Here is a 19713-nt window from a genome sequence, read left to right as displayed (position 1 = left end):
AACTGCAAATGGTCATGGTCATCATCTAACCATATTGCTCTAAGACATTTCACATCCATCCTAGATTCTCAGCCTCATGGCTGAGAGGGAGGACCATCAGATTGGAAACTGGGGACCCTGGTTTCGAATGCTGTCTCTTTCAGGTACCATCTGTGTCATCTTAACTAGACCTACCTGCTTCATACTCAGGTTCTTCATCCTTAAAATGAGAGGGCTGGACTAAGAAGGTCTAATCTAGCTCTAAATCTATGATTTGTAGACCTTCCACCATCTTCTGAAAGGGCTTTCTATGCTGAATCTGTCCTGCCTTACACATTCTTTATACACCTGCCCAACTATTCTTTCCCATGTGCAAGGGAACTTTCCTCCCAACTGAAACAACCAATAACAATAAAAATGAAACTTCTTTGACTTTGCACTAAATAAAGTATGAATTCCCAAAGGGAATACTCTAGACAAGCTAGCTCCAACCTACTCCTTCAGCCTCCAGGTACACCATACTCTTCCCCTGAAGTGGCTTGCCATTTTCTTCTCCAGCTCATTTAACGAATGGGGAAACTGAGTCAAATGGAGTTAAATGACTTGCCTAGAGTCACAGAACTATCTGAGGCCAGATTTGAATTCAGGTATTCCTGACTGCAGACTTAATGCTCTATCTACTTTACCACCCATTTGTTCCAAGAGAAATAGAAATAAAAGAGACAATTTTTGCCTTCGAAAAACTTACACTCTAATGGGGGAATATGTTGGGATTTTCCTTACCAGCATCAACAAAGGAAAGTGCTTTGTAAATACTAGAGCACCATAGAAAATGAAGTTGTAATTTAAATTAACAAGTTAATAAGCATTTATTAAATGCCTACTGGGTTCCCATTACTGTACTAAGAGATAGAGATACAAAGAAATAGTGTAATGATGATGATGAATGCTTTCAAGAATTCCAGTTTCCCCCATTGACTGATCCTGGCCTTGGATAACCTGTAATTACTTCACATATATTTATCTTGAGCACATTAAAAACAAAACAAAAAAAAAAAAACTCCTACTAAAATACAGACTCCTTGAAGACAGGAAGTAACTTGTATTTGTTTTCCAAGATCCTAGCTTGGATCCTGGCATGCAATAGGGGCCTAATAAAAGTTCTTCAAAATCAGAAAGCTGAAAGACCAAAAGAATCAGGTCAACTTTTTGAACTCATTTACTCTCTCTATAAAATGGGGATAATAATTGCTCCCCTGCCAGACTCACAATGAAAAAGTTATGGAAGTAGGGTAACTAGTAGTGCAGTGGATAGAGTACTGGCCTTGGAGTCAGGAGAACCTGAATTCAATGACACGACACTTACTAGCTGGGTGATCTTGAGCAAATCGCTTGACTCCATTGCCTCACCAAAATAAAATAAAATAAAATAACAAAATAAAAGCAAATGGATATGAAATACTTTTGAAAATCCAAAAGCACCAGATGAATGTAAGATGCTGTTTAGATAATAAAAGGAAGGAAGTGGATAATAAGAGGAAGGAAGTGAGACTAATTGCCTTTCTCACTCAGAAAAGCAAGGGCTTTTTACAAACAAATTCATTAATACTGAATCAGAAAATGAATTTTTGGTTTATTTTTCTAATCCATCCATCAATCAATAGATAATTCCTTAAGTGTTTATTATGGGAGAGGCCCTGTGATAAGTGTTGGGAACAACTGCTTTCTGTAATGTTTTAGTATTTGCATTTTCCTGTTTTGACAGTGGGAGCGTATTTCCAGCATTCCCCTATCGGAATGTAAATTCTATGAGGACAGGAATTGTTCACTTTTTTATTTCTATCCCCAGTATTTAGCATGCAATAGTCAATAGGGTTTAAAAATGGCAGGGGCCTTGGGGGTCATGTAACCCAATCCCTTCATTTTACAGATGAGCAAACTGAAGGCCAAAGAATATTAGGGGATCTGAAGCTCCCATCCTAGGGCACCATTGGTCAAATTAATGAGTACCTCCAGGGGTCCATCATTTCAAAATAGCCCCAGCTATTTCTCCTTTTATTCCTCAGATGTCTTGTCATCTTACTTGGACCTTAGACTCCGTCCCCCTTTCCACTTCTGGAGTCCCATGAATACTACTATGATGGTTGTGATACTCTACTCCCCATTGGCTCCAATTACCATTCATGGTCAGCAAGGGGACATCATAGTGCATAGAGTCCTGTGTCTAGAGTCAGCAAGACTCATCTTCATGAGTTCAAATCTGGCCTTAGACATTTAATGGCTATATGACACTGGGTAAGTCATTTAATTTTTTTGTTTTACTTAGCTTCCTCATCTGTAAAATGAGCTGGAGAAGGAAATGACAAACTACTCCAGTATCTCTGTCAAGAAAACCCCAAATGGGAAAACAAAAGATTAGACATGACGGAACAACATTTTTATAACTTTTCAAATCAAAATAGCCTTCCCTAAACTCCATACCCCTCTACCTATTACTGATTCCATTAGAAAGTAAATTTTATAAGCTTAAGGACTATCTTTGCTTTTGTATTTGTATGCTTGGAGTTTAGCACAATGCTAAGCACATAGGAGGTGTGTAAAAATGTATTCATTTACTATATTAGAAATGGAAGATGCCTTAGAGGTCACAAAATATAATTCTTTTATTTTACAGATAGGGAAACTGAGGACCAAAGAGATGAAGTGACTGTCATAAAGTCACCCTTGACCAAAGTAGTAAATGATACAAAAATGTGAGACTCTGCCCTGACATTTGATTTCCAACTAGAGTTTTTCCACTGGACTAGACTGAATCTAGGTCATCCCTGCAATACTCTGAGCACAATAATGAATTCTTATTTTTTTTTTTTTTAAAGTATTAGTAACTACAATTTTTCTCATGGCTTTTCTACTAAGAAACAGATGCTGAAAGAAAAGATTCTTTACTCATTTTTCACCCTCAGAAACTTTCACTTGTGGCTTTGGCCACATTCAAGAACATTTCACTGAAGTTGATTCTTAGTAAGAAAGATTTCAGCCTATTCTCTTTGTAACTTTACATAAACTTTAGAGATAGCGATTACTCAAATCAAGCCACACATTTTACAGATGAGCAGTAAGATGTGGTGGTAGAGTGTGGGCCGGTAGGACGTGGGCTTAAAGACCCCAGTTTCGTTATTAGGTGTTTGAATTTAGGTAAGTTATTTAATGTCTTTGGATCTTGGTTTTCTCATATGTTAAACTGAGGGCGCTGACCTAAGTGATTTCCCAAAGTCCTTCCATCTTCCGAAACTATGAAGCTATGATGATATTGTGATGAGTCTCTATCACCTGCTAACTGTGTTTGTTTCCACATCTGTAAAATTATTTGGACTATTATTTGATTTTTCAGGTGAGCCAGTTCTGATATTTTGTCTTCTAAGGTCCACTCTCCCCTCATCCAGCTTTGACATCCCCTATTCTAAGCCTCCTCCCAGCTCTGACATCTCCTGTTCTAAGCCTCCTCCCAACTGACATCCCCTGTTCTAAGCTGTCTCCCAGCTCTGACATCCCCTGTTCTAAGCTGTCTCCCAGCTCTGACATCCCCTGTTCTAAGCTCCCTCCCAGCTCTCATATTCTCTGTTTTAAGTTCCCTCCAAGTTCTGCCATCCCTTGTTTTTAGGACCCTCCAATATTCTGTGATAAAGCAGCTACAAATTTAATTCCCCACTTTCCCTACAAATCCTTCCCCTCATACCTCAGTCAGTGGTTCATTCTAGAGATACACAGGGTAGATGTGCTCTCTCAATAGATGGAAATAGTGTACATGGGCATGTCACACGTGTGTGTGTGTATGTGTGTGTAGATAGTCTAGTGAAATCTATGGACCCCCTTCTCAAAATCACATTCCCAAGTACACAAAATCAGAATTAACAAAGAAACAAATGATATTGAGATACAGTTATCAAAAGATTAAAGAAACAAGTTCATGGACCTTCAAGTTAAAAAGTTCTGAATTAGATGAACTCCTTTGGTTTTCCTCTTAAGGTCCAAGGGGGTCCCCAGACTGGCTGAATCCAAAGTATCCTAAGTCCTGGGCTCCAGGATCTCAGCCACTTCATGGGCAGGAGTTTCCAAGAGAGAAAAGGGACCAGGAGCACAAGCTGACTTCATCTTTAGTGACCAAATACTCCCATTACTTCTCCTCCACCGCATCAAGTAAAACTAGAACAAATATGTTAATTAGCACACCGGCAGAGATGATTAAAACACCATGACATAGATTTTCCCCCCTCAGAAATTTGCCACAGATTGAATGAGGCATTCTGGGGCCTGCTTTTGTATTAAAATATATGGTAACACTCCAGCTGAAGCATCCTTTAATTATGAAATGACAATGGAAATCTGATTTTTAAAAAAATGCATGTAGAATCCACATGAATACCAAGGAAATTCATTATACTGTGTGCTATTAGAGCACAGAGCATCATGGGAGAAGGCAAGGGCTCAGGTGAATTTTAATAAGAGTTCTCACGCAAGAGAGATGGTGCAATACATCCTCTCTCTTTCTGGGTCTCATTTCTTCAAATGAAAAAGAAAAGGATATGGTTAGGGATAGGGCATCATAGATAGAGGTGGGGAGAAGCTCAGAAGCCATGTGTCCCAAATCCTCTCATTTCACTGAAGGGGAGATTGAGGTCTGCTCATTTTGGTCATTTTGGTCATATATCTAGCAAGCATCAGAAGTGGGATTCATACCTAGGTCATGATAATGATTATGATAACAATTAACATTTATATAGCACTTAAAGTTTACAAATGATTTTGTATGATTTTTAAAAAGTTGATCCAAAACAATCCTCTAAGGTGCTCTTATAATCTCTACTTTATAGATGGAGAAACAGCCTGAAAGAGGCTAAGTGACTTGCTTAGGGTCACTCAGGTGATTAGAATTTAAATTTTGACTTCACATTCAGTGTTCTATCCACTGTGCTGAAGCTATTACAAAGGCAAAAATTAAACAGTATTTGCCCTCAAGAAACTTATACTCTAGGAGGAAGGAGGGGAGAAGGAAGGTCATAGGACTGTCTTGAACTCATAAAATCAAAGATTTTATGGAATTGTTAATTGTTTAAGAAACTGTTGAGGCCATTTGACATTTTATAGTTAAGGAAATAGGTCCAGAGCAGGGAAGGTTGAGAAATCTCCTAAACAGGTCAATGAAGAAAATACATAAATTAAATAATGAGGTAATTCGAGTAAGAAGGCAGGAAGCAGGAAGGGCTGAAGGAGAAGGTGGGACAAAATATGTAGTAGAAAGAAGAAGGGGCAGGTACCTTATTGGCTAGGGATAAGATGATCCTGATGGGTAGGAAGCATCCCGAGGGGGCAAGTGAGTCAGGTCAATTTGCACTCACTCCTCAGGATAATTCCAAAGTGAGTTGGTTCTTTCTCATTCTGCTCCCCCTCTCCCATCAACCACATTCCGAGTACTGGGCAATCCTTGAGGACTTGGGCTGTTTCTCTTCCCATCCTCCTGGATCAGAGTAGCTATTTAATAAATGCTTATTGAAGTCAATTAAATTGGGTTGGGTTGAATTTGAAGGGAGACCCCTGGTCCTCCATCCCTTCCACTAAACCATGTGGTCCTCTGTTGCCAAGATTGTACTCCACCTCCTGCTGTCTCTCTGACCTTCAATCTTCCTTTCCCAAATTGTCTGCTTTTACTTGACACTTGGGATTCAAAACCACACTTATCTATAGCTAGAAATTGTACCAGTGCCCAGGAAAGCCAGCTTCCAATTTTGCTGAGTTAGAGTCAGGGAAGGGTAATGATGATGAGAGATGTATACACACACATACACACACACACACATCTTCTGTCTACACAACTGACTCCTTATTTTTACGGTGACTGCCTTGATGGGGCTATATAACTTGAAGTCCCAAATCAATCAATCAGCTAATCAATCAATAAACATTTATTAAAAGAAAACCAGAAGGGAGTAACATTTTCATTTATCTTTGAGAATAGAGCCAACATATCTGTGATCACAGCACTTTTGCACACATACACAAAAACATTAACACTTTGTCTGCTAGCTCATCTTCCTTCGAAGGAGGTGAATAGCTTGAAATACAATCAGAGATATTAAGTTGGATGGGACCTTAGATTTAGGCCAGAGGCCACCTTATTTTTGTCTTTCTTTCATAATATAGATAAGGAAATTGAGTCCCAGGGAAATATAAGAAGTAGGATTTGAACCCAGATCCCTAAACCCCAGAGCCAATGTACTTTCCATCTTACCATAAAGCCTCCTTTGTTTTCATTTAGCTTTAATAGTGGATAGAGCATTTGGCCCTGAGTCAGGAGGATCCAAGTTAAAATTTCATGTCAATCATTTACTAGCTATGTAATCCTAAGCAAGTCATTTAACGCTATTTGTCTCAGTTTCTTCATCTGTAAAATGAGCTGGAGAAGGCAATGGCAAAATCATTGCAGTATCTTTGCCCCCAAAAAATCTCAAAATAGCGTCACAGAGAGTCAGACGTGGCTAAAATGACTGAATAACAATAACACCATGTGAAATTCCATTTTTCCCTACCAAGGAGAGGAGTTATTTGCGAATGCATTAACAAAGCAGAAAGGTAGTCAACCATCTTGACACTTGGAGCCATTTGGTCAGATGAATATAAAGTAATTTTATGGCTCTTGATATACACGGGGGGTAATTTTATTTCAATTTAAAAATAGGCCCAGAAGAGACTTCCCTTCAGCAGGAATCTAATCAACCACCTTCCCAGGAGGAAACTGAGGTGAAGTGATAAGAAATGTGTTCTCCATCACAGAAGTGACAGCTAGGATTTCAATTCAGATCCTTTGATTCCAAATACAAATGTTCTCCTGCCCCATCAGTATAATCTGCCTCATCATGAAATCACTAGGATAAAGACCATGGCATCTTAAACTTTTTCCACTCATGATTAATATAAAATAGGTACACAAAACCAACATTTACTGATAAATTATAATTTCACAATTCCCCCCCATTCATTTATTAATCCCCTCTGGAGTTGAGAATCACAATTTAAAAAACTAGGGTTTAGAGGATAAAGAAATAGATTTGGAATCAAATATCCTGATTTTGCTTTGAACCAGCTTTGAACAACATACACATGGTCACGTTGTCTCTGTCCAACAGAATTCAATCACCTTGAAAGCAGGGGCCAGTTTCATTCAGAGCAGTTCCTTAATACTTACTGATGTCAGGGGCAGCTAGGTGATGCAGTGGATAGAGCACCAGCCCTGAAGCCAGGAGGACCTGAGTTCAAATCTGATCTCACGTCCTAGCTGTGTGACCCTGGGCAAGTCACTTAACCCCAATTGCCTCATTCAAAAAAAAATACTTACTGATTACTTACTAATACTTAATACTAATACTCCTTAAATACTTACTGATGGCTACCTAGTGCCCCTGTGATTTTGGTTCAATTATTTTTTACCCTCTCGGCTTCTCTTTGTCTTATCTAACATGAGAAATCAGGACCCGAGCATTCAATTCTCACTGAAAAGAATTGGGGACCACAGGTCAGGGAGAAAGAAGAAACTTTGAATTCATACTCTAGCCCTCAAATTGACTTTCAAATCAAATCTGTCCCTTCTTTTTAATATTCTCTATGGCTATTTCATCCAGGCATCTTCGAGAAATGAAAATTATTTAAGACAACAAAGCAGGTCATGACTGAAGATTTGGGGAAAACCTCATCTGAAAATGAATGTAATTACCATAATTAGCAAATAGACCCTAAAGAGGCATCTTGCACGGCTACTATTATATTATTATTTAGCATTAGGAAGATATTCATTTGGCAAAGTACTTTATAATCACGTATTAGTTAATCCCTGAATGTGTCTGAAATGTAGTTTGACTATTTATAGCCTCGCTTGGCTGTGCAAGAGAAGTTTCCAATTCTCTTTGCTTTCTTCTCTCACCCATACACGATCACCTTGATCTATTAAGTTAATCAGTTCATATAATCATAGAGCTGGAAGGGACTCGAGGTCATTTTGTCTAACACATTACCTAGAGCAAAAATCTTTATGACACTCGACGAGTTTTTTTTGTTGTTGTTGTTGTTGTTGTTTTGTTTTGGCTGAATCTCAAATAATTCCAGTGATGGGGAGCTCACTACTCTTCCATTTGAGGAAGGTAGCTGATTTTTGTTGTTCACCTTTACATTCTTAGTACCTAAAATACACAGCACCTCTTATAAATTTTGCATCTTAAATCTTCAATAAAGCTTTGTAAAGGACTATATTTGAGCTGGAATGGATAGCTTCTGAGAGGAGGAGAGGTAGAATAGTTCATACTGAATGTGTCTCTAAATTAGTAAGACTTGGGTTCAAGTCCACCTGTGAATCAGGGATAATCACTTAATATCTCTGAACCTCAGTTTCTCAGCTGTTAAATGGGACAGAATGGCACAGGAACTAGACATCCAGTCTCTAAATAATGAACACCTGAGTTCAAATCTAGTTTCTGACATATGAATTAATGATGGAATAAGTAAGTAAAGCATTAATAAGCATTTATGATATGTTTAAAAAAAAACTTGCTAAGCCCCTATAAAGGGAACAAAAAGAGAGTTCTGGCCTTCAAGGAACTCTCATTCTCATGGGAGAGGCAACTTTTCCCAGCAAGTCAGAAATCCTTAGGGGCAACAGAAAATCACATGATTATACTGTTTCCTTAATACCATTCCCACTGCTAAAATGATAGTTTTTGATGTGGAACCATCCTGGGTAAGTCACTTAGATTCTCAATACTCTAGATGTTTATCTAAGTCGACGAGCCATAACAATCGATACTCTTCACAAGGGGAGGAAGTTTCTTCAATAGGAACTCCCTATAGAGATGAAATCATGTTCAGCTCTGATATTCTCCCCCTCCTTTCCTATTCCTACTCCTTGGGAAACCAACTACAGACAGATGAAAAATCAGGTTTGACCTCAATGTGTCAAGAATTTTGCTGAATGCTTTAAATACAAAAAATATGAGCAAAACCAAAAACATTTCTTGGTCTCGGGGAGTTTATATTCCAAGAGGGAAAAATGGTATCCATCCCCCAATTCTATCTACCCCCAAAAGTATAAAGGTAACCTTTATGGAAAGTATGGAACCTATATAGAAAGTAATTTTAGATGGCAAGAAATACTTATGGAAGGTAACCTTAGATGGGAAGGAATACTTATGGAAGGTAACCTTAGATGGGAAGGAATACTTATGGAAGGTAACCTTAGATGCTAAGGTATTAGTAACAGGGAAAGGTTAGGAAAAAGTTCTTGAAGGAAGGTTTTAAGTTTAAAGGAAAGCAAGCAAAAATCCTGAAAAGCCAAGGTGAAGAAAAAGGGCATTTTAGGCTTGAAGGTCAGCCAGTTCAAAGGCAAATTTTATAGAAATTGATCTATTATTATTATTTTTCTCCCAAGAGAGGCATTGCTTCTTCAAGCTATATGGAAGGAGGATTTCAGCCAAAAGAAAAATATCAGTCTTATTTATCCCCCACCAGTGATTACTGATCCATGATTTCATGATCTCTTGGATCTTTCAGTTCTTGCTCACTGAAACCAATTGAATTTGCAAATCAATTGAGGTTGAATTTGTTAATACCTGTGACTGTCCAGGTGAGGATCTTGGGTCCATTTGTTTTAGGGATGAAAAGAAACTTATAGCTCACTTGGTCTAAGCCCTGCATTTGATAAATAAGGAAACAAAGACCAGAGAGGCCAATGGCTTGCCTCAAATCACCCAGGTACTAAGTAACAGATCTACTGTTACCTCTTTAGGTAAACTGAACCATCCTTGTATTCAAATATTAATAACCAAGCTTACATGTGTTCCACATTGACTTCTGAATCTCCTTGATGTGAAAGCTACAGAGACCCTCTCCTTTCCATAGTTGAAAAGGAATTCCTTTGGAGCATCCCTCAATTAAAAAAAAAAGGTCATGCAGCCCCTGTGCAAATACTCCTGTTCCACTTCTAGAAAGGTTTAATGGTTAGGGAGATTTTCCTTCCATCAAGCCAGAGTCTGCCTTAGAAAAGAACAAGTGGAACCCTTCTTCTCTATGGCAGTCTGAAATACTTGGCAATAGTTAATATGTCCCCACTAGATATTCTCTTCTCCAACCTAAACAAACTCCAATTCCTTCAACTGAACCTTTCCTAGAATAGCCTCTGGGCTTCTAGAATGGTTACCTCCTATGAACAAGTTAGACATTGCCCACCTTTCTAAATGGTTTTGAGGATTTTATGTCTGCTCATTTAAATCTGCTCCTCTCCCCTAGGGCACATTTAAATCATTCCTCAAATTAATCCCAACCCAAAGATGGGAAAACATTTCTTTACCTATGAAATAAGACAGACTTGACCAAAGTGACGACATCTCGACTGGCGTTGTACCCAGCGCAGACAATGGCGACGTGGATTGTCTGGGGAGAAGAAGAGAACAAGATGATTTAGACCGAATGAAGGACTTTTCCCAGCGCCTCATCACTCAAGAGAAAGATAAATTGCTCCCACTCATTCCGGGGGTCATTAGAAAACATGGGGCACAGTTTGCAGCTGTTTATGCCGGCTCGAGACAGTTTTATTAAAACCATTTTAATTGGGTTATGGCACCATCATCATTTGGAAGCCATTACAATCCTTCTAAATTACATTTTATGTATAGCAGGGACAATGCTGATTAGCTACAACAGGCTAGCAGAAAGTCACTTGCCCACATGCCTGGAGCCAAAAGCAATTGACAAGAGGACAGTGGTAATGAATATCCACTGGGACAGAAGATTCACTGTTAACCAGATCCATTAGACAGCCGAATGGGCGTCTGGCAGGGGATCATCTTCCTGGTGAATGCAAATAAAATAGATTTTAATCTGTCTGGGATGAAAGAAGACTGGATCAGGGTACAAAGAAAAAAATGGAAATGGACCCTATAACTCAGCCAAGTCATCTCCAGATTAGGATATTTTTATAGTTAGAAGAGACCACATCGTTTTTTCCAGTTTAGTCTTCTAAAAAAATATGATGGATCAGAAAGAGGGTTTGTCTTGTGAGAAAAGGCTTGTCAGAGATCTTGAGTTTTAGTCATGATTCTGCCATTAATTATATCCTGGGAGACTGGGCAAATTAAGTTACTATACCTTTCTAAAATTCAGTTTCTTTCTTCATGTTCCCCATCTTAAATGAAGGCTAGTTTCATTTTTCCTGATGGCTAGTACCCTCCCTCCCAAGTACTTTGTCTTTTCTGCCTCTGAAGAAACCAAGCAAATTTCGAGAATTATGCAGAACTTTGAATGGTCCCAAACTTCTAAGATCCCATTTTTAGAACACTGTTCTCCCACTATTACTCTGTGTCTACAAATAATGTAATACCCTGATCATATAAGAGTCTAATGCTCAGGTGGCCAAAAAGGGCCATCGTCATTGCCCGAAGGCTGAAGGCCATTAAAAGTGTTGATGGGCGCCAAGACCTAAAAGAAGGTGACCAACGTGGCAAAGGAGAGTCAGACAAGTGGTGTTAGTAGGGTGCGGCACATTACAGGAGATGATTTGGGCACATGGAAGTTATGAAAAAGATCTCATTTAAAAGCTTGTGTGTATGTTACAAGAGCTATGGCCAGTCATGGTGGAAGGATGCTTGGTCCAAGGCTTGCTCTAATATCCAAAAGGTGACTGGGAGACTCTTCAGGCTTCTCCCTCAATGGGAACATTTAAACAAAAGCAGGCTGACCTCTTGTTGGAATGGGAAGAAACACTTCTGCAGGCATGCACTGGATTAGATGGACCCTAACTGTCATCTCTGATCTCTCTTTAAACAATAAAAAACAATTAGAGGACATGTTGGACAGATTTTCAATGGGAGACTAGTAGAAAAGCATAAGAAGAACAGCCAAGGATGGAAAGGCAAGGAGGAGCTTGGATTTATACTAAAACAAGATCTTTTCTTATTTCCACAACTGTCAGTGTCCTATTCCTTTAACTACCTTGCATTTGTTGATGAGCTCTTATTTATTCTTTTTATCATAATTCTGTATACCTTATATATGAATTATTTGCCTCCTCTGTTAGAATGGAAGCTCCATGAGGGCAGGGATTGTTTCACTTCTGTTATAGTATTCCCATTGTCTAGCACAGTGCCTTTTTCATATTAAATACTTAATATTTAGTAGCTAATATTTATGTAGTTTTACTATGTGTCAATGTCTGTCCTAAGCACTTTACACTTATTATCTTATCTGATACAACCACCTGAGAAGGTCAGTGCTATTACTATCCTCAGTTTACACATGAGGAAACTGAGACAAACAGAGATAAAGTGATTTTCTCACAACCACCCGAGGAGGTCAGTGCTATTACTATCATCAGTTTACACACAAGGAAACTGAGACAAACAAAAATTAAGTGATTTACTCCAACTATTATCTGTCTGAGCCTGGATTTGAATGCAGATCTTCCTGACCTTAGGTTCACAGCTTGATTCACAATACTATCTAACTGCCCCTGAACTATTTATTAAACAGCATACACACACATGTAAATAGAAACAATCACATATACATATATATATATACACATATATACATACAGAGACATAGATATATAGAGATGTGAATAAAGACAGGTATAGCTATACATGTGTGTGTATGTATATATATGTAGATGATCTTCCTCCAAGCCAGCAAAAGATCGAATATAAAAATTGTCTTTGTTTTGTATCCCTAGCATCCAGTACGATACCTGGCCCCCAGTAAACACATTTAATATGACTTGCTGATCAATTTAATGACTGGACTAATGATGGGAGCCCCGAGCAGGAGATCATGGATCTGGTGAGTTTCCAAAATGGAAGCCTGAGACTCTGAAACCTTCCATAATACCTGCAATTTTTCTTTGGGGGAGATATTGGAATACAAGTGTAGCATTGACCATTTAGATAACAACCTAGATGACTAAGTACTCAATAAAAGGGGACTTTGCCAAAATTCTGAAGCAGAGCAGTAAAAAGGTATCTGCCAAGGACAACTCTTACCCATAACAACAATTCAAATGTGAAGCTTCAGAGATTGCCAATGTTGCCTTGGTTCCAGGCTTAAGGAACACTTTAAATGAGCACATTAACTACTGGAATGAGTGTGGATTTTTAAACACTTTACATAATTCCTCCAATCTCTTTAGTTTCATCCATACACCTGCTTCTATGAATACATTCATCAAAGGATGCCATATTGACAAGGCACTACTACCCCAGCAAATGAAACCATCTTAGTCAATTAAGTTAATCACAGAGGCAGTGCCATTTTGTGGGTTCCTGAAAAAAGTCAGGGGGATGGAGAATTCCTTGGCTAAGTGTTGATGTGACTATTTCTTCCTGTGTGGATGTGAGGAGTACAGGTTTATGCTCTGATGCTCAGTTTCCCCGTCTCTTGAGGAAGCTGTATTGGCTGAGTGTTACTGTGTGTTAGATCCTATAACGGAAGCTAGAAGAGGAAGTTCAAAGTCTAGCACACAATAGCAATAAATTATATAGTTATGGAATCACGAATTAAAGACTCTCTCTAAAAGTCCTCAGAAGTTGACCATCCTATAACCATTACTTTACAGATGAAGATCAACATAGTTAAATTAATTTATTTAATTATTATTTATTATATTATTTATATATATAATATATTAATTATTAATAAAATCATTTAAAATTATTATTCAAGGGCACAGGAATTGCATCACCACCGGAGCTTGGGGTTGCCATCAGTGGATAAGGATTATTTTCAATGTGACTGAGATGTTTTATAGAGGCAGCAGAATACGAAAGTCTTAGACCAGAGTCTAAATCCTATCTCATATACTGTAATCTGCGGGGCTCGAACACATCAATTCCCTGGACCGCACTTGTTGATTAAGGAAATTAGGTTTAATGTGGTCTCTTCTAGCTGTGATACCACAAAGACACAGCTTCCTGGGTTTTATTTTCCTCATCAGTGAAATGAAAGGGTTAGATTGGATGGCTCTAGGTCCAGGGTACTATGATCTTAATTTTATTTTACAATTCTTTAATGGACTTCTCAGGTAATAGTGTAATATATTTGTTGTAATTTAAGACAAGCAGATAACATGCTAATGGGTTACCCTATACTCTGCACAGTAGGGATATAACTAACACATTTCTGTTGTAATTTAAGAGAAGCAGATGGCATCCTAATGGCTCAGCCAATACTCTGCACATAGTAGGGATATAACTAATACATTTCTGTCGTAACTTAAGAGAAGCAGATGGCAGCCTAATGGCTCAGCCAATACTCTGCACATAGTAGGGATATAACTAATACATTTCTGTCGTAACTTAAGAGAAGCAGATGGCAGCCTAATGGCTCAGCCAATACTCTGCACACAGTAGGGATAAAACCAATACATTTCTCTTGTAACTAAAGAGAAGCCGCTGCCATCCCAATGGCTACTTTGGAGGATGTCAGGGTTTCTGAAGCCTCCTGTGATAATTCCTCCTCCAACACCTCTGAAGACACCTCACATCAGACAAGGGCCAGGGGAAGTGATCCTCTTCAAGGAACTCTTGTTCTGCTGACATTACAATTGCTTATCTCCCTAGGCTTCTGTAAGATGAGAAAGGCTGCTCAATGAAAGAAGGATAATTCTCTCAAGGCCGATTCTCTAGGGCACAGAAAAATCTTGTGGAGTCTCTAGAAAATATATTGTAGAATTCTTTATTTTTCTTATTTCTTTATAACTTAGGCTTTCTTCCTCTCTTGTAATATTTCTTATTGATTACCAGTTTTATAAGGTTATAGATTTAATCTGGAAGCCAACTCTTTCCATTCCCATTGTACAGATAAAGAAACTGAGGAGAGAAGACAGCTGGCCACGTTTCTGAGGCAGGAACTGATCCTGTGATTTGACTCTAATCCCACTATATCATGCTTCAATTTTCCCAAAGTAGCCACTATCCAAGATTCACAGAGCATTTTTTTCCTGATTTCTGGAAATAGAGGTGGTTTACGATATGAAATTATATGAAAAATGTGATAGAAATATTGATATCCTCTGACCTGGCGATTCCACTGCTAGACATATATTTTAAGGAATGAACAACAACAAAAAGATTCCTATCTACCGAAATATTTATAGCATCACTTTTTATGACAGCAAAAACTTGGGAAGAAAGTTGATATCTATTGATGGCATGAGGAATCAGCTAAACAAATTGTGGCACATGAAGGGGATTTCTCAGTGTTGTGAGAAATGATGAATATGATAAACTAGAGAAGCATAAAATCACATAAACCAATGAAAAGTAAAGGAGCAAAACAAAAAACAACATTTAAAATGACCTCAATGATGTAAAAAGAAGAACAAAATAATCAAAACAATAGTATGAAATTATAACAATCAAGCTGGCCCCAAAGAAGAGATATAAGAAGGGACCAACCCTTCATCTTGGCAGAGGTAAAGGACTATGGGTATCAAATACTGCATATAATGTCAGGGTTTTTGATGTGTTGCTTAATTTTGATGAATTTGCCCACTCTTTAAAAAAACAATGATTTAAAGGATGATTGGAGGGAGGGGTATATGGGATCAATAAAGATTTATTTTTAAAAGAGGCAATTTGTCCCTTCAAAGGATGGGAAATGCTATCCAAATCATTATGTTTGGAGAATTAAATTCCAAGCCACTTCTTCTTTCTACTAGGGTCAAAACTGGATTGAGATCATTCAATTTAACTCCTCGGGAAGCTGCAGTTTTCTCAAATGTTGGGTGAGAGGGTTATTCACAAGATTTTATGGACGTCTTAAGATTTAAACCCTGGATGTGGGCGGGTGAAGTGATCAGGAATAAATAGTAAAAGCTTCATAAAGCACTTTAAGACAGAATACATTTCTCCCTCATCATCCTAAAAGGCACATGGTGAGAATGTTTTGTTCCTTAATTATATAAGATAAAGAACCCAACTTTAGAAAAGTGAAGTGTCTTGCCCATCTAGTATGGGAAATATAACTCAGGATTATAGGATAATATATTAAGAACTGGAAACCAAATTCTTCATTTTACAGGTGAGGAAATTGAGGTCCAATGATCTTAAGGTACATATTCAAAGTCATTTCAAAGTGATAGTTGGGATTTGATTCCAATTCCAGCATATTTCCTATTGAATCTCACTGCTTCTTAAACTCCATCACTGTTCTGATTCCAGGTCATCCAGCACTTTCTGCCAACGTATACATTTTCTCAATGAAAGTGAATGTACAAAGACAATATGATTTTGTCATCATGGAAAACTCAATGTGCGGCAACTCCTTTTTACCACTGGAGATCTTTAGGGAACTCCTTTTACCATTGGAGATCTTCAGGGAACTCCTTTTACCACTGAAGATCTTCAGGGAACACCTTTTACCACTGGAGATCATCAGGGATCTCCTTTTACCACTGGGGATCTTCAGGGATATCCTTTTACCACTGGGGATCTTTTGGGTTATTCATTGAAAGCACCAAGAAAGCTTTATTTTGGAGAAAAGGAGACTCAGGAAGAGTATGACTGATGCCTTCAAGTATTTTAAAAGCTGTTATATTAAAAGAAAAAGACTTGGTCCATTTGGCCAAATGTGGAAGAACCCAAAAGAATGGGTGGAAATGCAAAGAAGCCAATTTAAGCTTGATGTTAACAAGAACTTCCTACCAATTAGAATTGTCTCAAACTAGAAAGGAATGCTTCCAGAAGTGGCAGACTTCCTTAAAAATCTCTCAGTGCTTATAAAATTGTTTATATTGGAGATTCCTTTTAGGCACGAGTGGGCAAGATGATTGCTGAGGTTGCTTCCAACTCTCAAATTTTAGGAGTTACTTTAGAGGAACAGTAATGTTAAGTGACTTGCTCAGAATCACACAATTAGCTAAGGATCAGAGGCAAGATATGGACCCAGAAATTCCTCACTACAAGCCTACCAGCCTCTTCATTATGCTTCAGTGTCCCAAACAGCTTCCTAATAGCAGGTGCAAATAATCTAAATATAAAGGGAAAATGGCAGCTGATGACAGTAGGGGGTGTGGTGGGGGCCAAATAAGCAAGAGGGAAAGCCTACTTTCTATTACTGAATAACCATGTGAATTCCTTGAAGAAAGAGGGGGAAAAATCAAAAAGCTATTCTGTTATCAAAATAGTGTGTGGTTAGTTAGAGGCATGGGGGACACAGTCAGAGATTGCTTGTTTTTTATTAGCATTGCCTGCAGCACGAGGCCAAATCCTACTGAGCAAACAAATTTATTGGTAAAAGATATAATCTGGAGGCGATTTAAATCAACTGAACAGCTTTTTAAAAAAGCGAGAGCTTAGGCTAACTGGAGAACTCATTACCCCTTAGACAGGGCTTTGGATGTGACCCATTTTGGACCATCCAACCCAGACCCATCAAGTGAGGGCAACATGCTTATTAAATGTTTGTTGACTGATTGAATATTGATCTTGCAATAGAGTGGTTGAGGGGTGCTGAGAGCTTACACTAGAATGAGCTTTATGAATGGAGAGAAGGGACGCATTAAAGGTATCAGGTGGACAATGGGTCTCTCAGAGAGAAGGGCTTAGATGGTTTTTACAGATAAAGATATCTATAATTATCAGGACCAGGAAAATGGAAACAAGGAGGAAAGCTGTAGCAGCTTGGGTTCCTTTGCCATCTCCCAGCTTCCTACTTGGTGGTAATCATATCATTCTCTCTAATGGAAAGGAATTATGAGAGCAGATCTAAATGGAGCCAGGCAATGGGCATGGATAGTGATGGGTAGAGATAAGCAAGGGGTATGAATGGAGAAAGTAGGGATAGGCAATGGGTATCAATGGAGATAGAAAGAGAAAGGAAATGGTCATGAATAGGGAGATAGGTCTGATTCCCACTTTTTACAAAAGATGTGACTTGGGGCAGATTCCTTCACCCTGATGAGCCCAACTTTGGAGGAAGAAATACTATTTAGTTTACTTAGATGCTTGGGAATGGAAAAGGGTTGTGACAAAAAGCACATTTTAAAACTGAAAGCTCAACAAAACGTGTCTGTCACGATATCCACCAAAACTGTTAATGATGTGGACGCCGTTTCTGAAACAGTCAAGAAAATAATATTGGTAACTTTCTCAAATAACTGAATCTTGCCCTTTATCAGTCACTCTGGATAGGGATGGAGACAGGGAAATAAAGAGAAAGAGAGAGTAAAGAGAATAACAATTAACTAGAAACTCTCCTGAATTTCAATTTCCTTATCTGTAAAATGAGGAACTTTGAATAAATAATAGCCAATGTCTTTTTCTGAAACTCTAGGAATTCTTTTTGCAAATACAAGACCAACTTCCTCCACTTTCCTAGCCAGGGTATGTTGAGGCATTCTAAAATCAAAGGAGATGGACTCAAAATCTTGAGACTTCTTGTGAGACTTTGGGCAATCCATGAAACATCCCTGAGCCTCAGTTTCCTTATTTGTAAGATAAAGGGGTAGAAACAGAAGCACTTCTATGTTCCTTCCAGTTCTATGGTCATTAGGCTAAATTCCATGTCTTTAGGATCCCATGACTATTATTTAATATTTTGATGACAGAATCATTCACTGAAACACCCACTTTTACAAGTTGACCTTTACATAGCGCCTTAACATTTACAGAATGCTTGATAGATATGTTATATCATTTCAGTCTCTCTATAGGCCTATAAAATGGGTATGATATGTACTATTCTCAACATCTTACAGATAAAGAAACTGAGGCACACAGAAGTGACTTGGGAAGTTCTGTTTGTCTCGTTGCACAATGTCTCTACCAACTGTGCTCTCTAAGTTCTTACATCTGCTTTATGGAGTTTCCCATTTCCATTTTATCAGTTGGTTTCTACTCCTTTCATGAAACAAACTTTTTATTTTCTTTTATAATGACATCCCCTGATGTTCACATGTCAAGTAGTATTTGGGTGGGTGGGAGACATTATGACTCAGAAATTTTTGGGCTCGGGAGGAACAATTCCCACTGGGGAGAATTCCATTCATTTGGTAGCTTGTCCTTGACATCCACTTTTATTTGACAGAAAAAGGGCTGAGGCTTCTTGCTCTTGGTAGGAGAAGGAAGAGAAATGACAAAGGTTTAGCTCAGCCGCTGGAAGCCCTGCCTGAGCCCACCAGACTACTCCTGCCTTAAGCACTCCAGGCTCTCCCCAATCTGGCTCCAACCTAGCTTTCCAATTTCATCAACAACTGCTTTTCCACCTGATAACTCTGCTCCCACCAGGCTGGCTGCTATATCTGTCCCACAACACAGCATCCAAAAGTTTTGCTCATATTGTTTCCCCAACAATCTTTTTCCTTTTCTCAACTAACTAGATCAGTGGTCCTCAAACTTTTGTTCTCAACATCTTTATCCTATTAAAAATGATTGAGGATCTGTCCAAAGAGTTTTTGTTTATGTGGTTTATAGTTATTGATATTGATATAGATGGATATTGATATAGATATAGTTATAGATACTGATAACATTAAAAATAAAAACTAATTATGAATTTGTAGACTCTCTGAAAGGATTTCAGAGATTCCTAGGATGCTCTGGACCAGACTTTGAGAACCAATGAACTTGATCCTATTATATAGTAAGAAGAGTACTGGCCCTAAAGTCTAATGAGTTCTAACTAACTGAGTTCAAATCCTAATGC

The 19713-nt window shown here is 38.3% G+C and overlaps 1 protein-coding gene across 1 annotated transcript in view; it reads right to left on the bottom strand.

Moving 5' to 3' along the window:
- Window positions 1-19713, bottom strand: part of LARGE1 (LARGE xylosyl- and glucuronyltransferase 1) — a 566453-nt gene that overhangs the window by 269911 nt on the left and 276829 nt on the right. Inside the window, exon 4 of the mRNA XM_003771101.4 lies at window positions 10367-10449. Within this exon, the coding sequence (XP_003771149.1) occupies window positions 10367-10449 (83 nt within the window). The remainder of the gene's footprint in view (window positions 1-10366; window positions 10450-19713) is intronic.

Source organism: Sarcophilus harrisii, chromosome 5 (assembly GCF_902635505.1).
Source record: "Sarcophilus harrisii chromosome 5, mSarHar1.11, whole genome shotgun sequence".
Lineage (NCBI taxonomy): Eukaryota > Metazoa > Chordata > Mammalia > Dasyuromorphia > Dasyuridae > Sarcophilus > Sarcophilus harrisii.
Note: the sequence above shows the minus strand (reverse complement) of the source record. Positions and strands in the feature narration are given on the sequence as shown.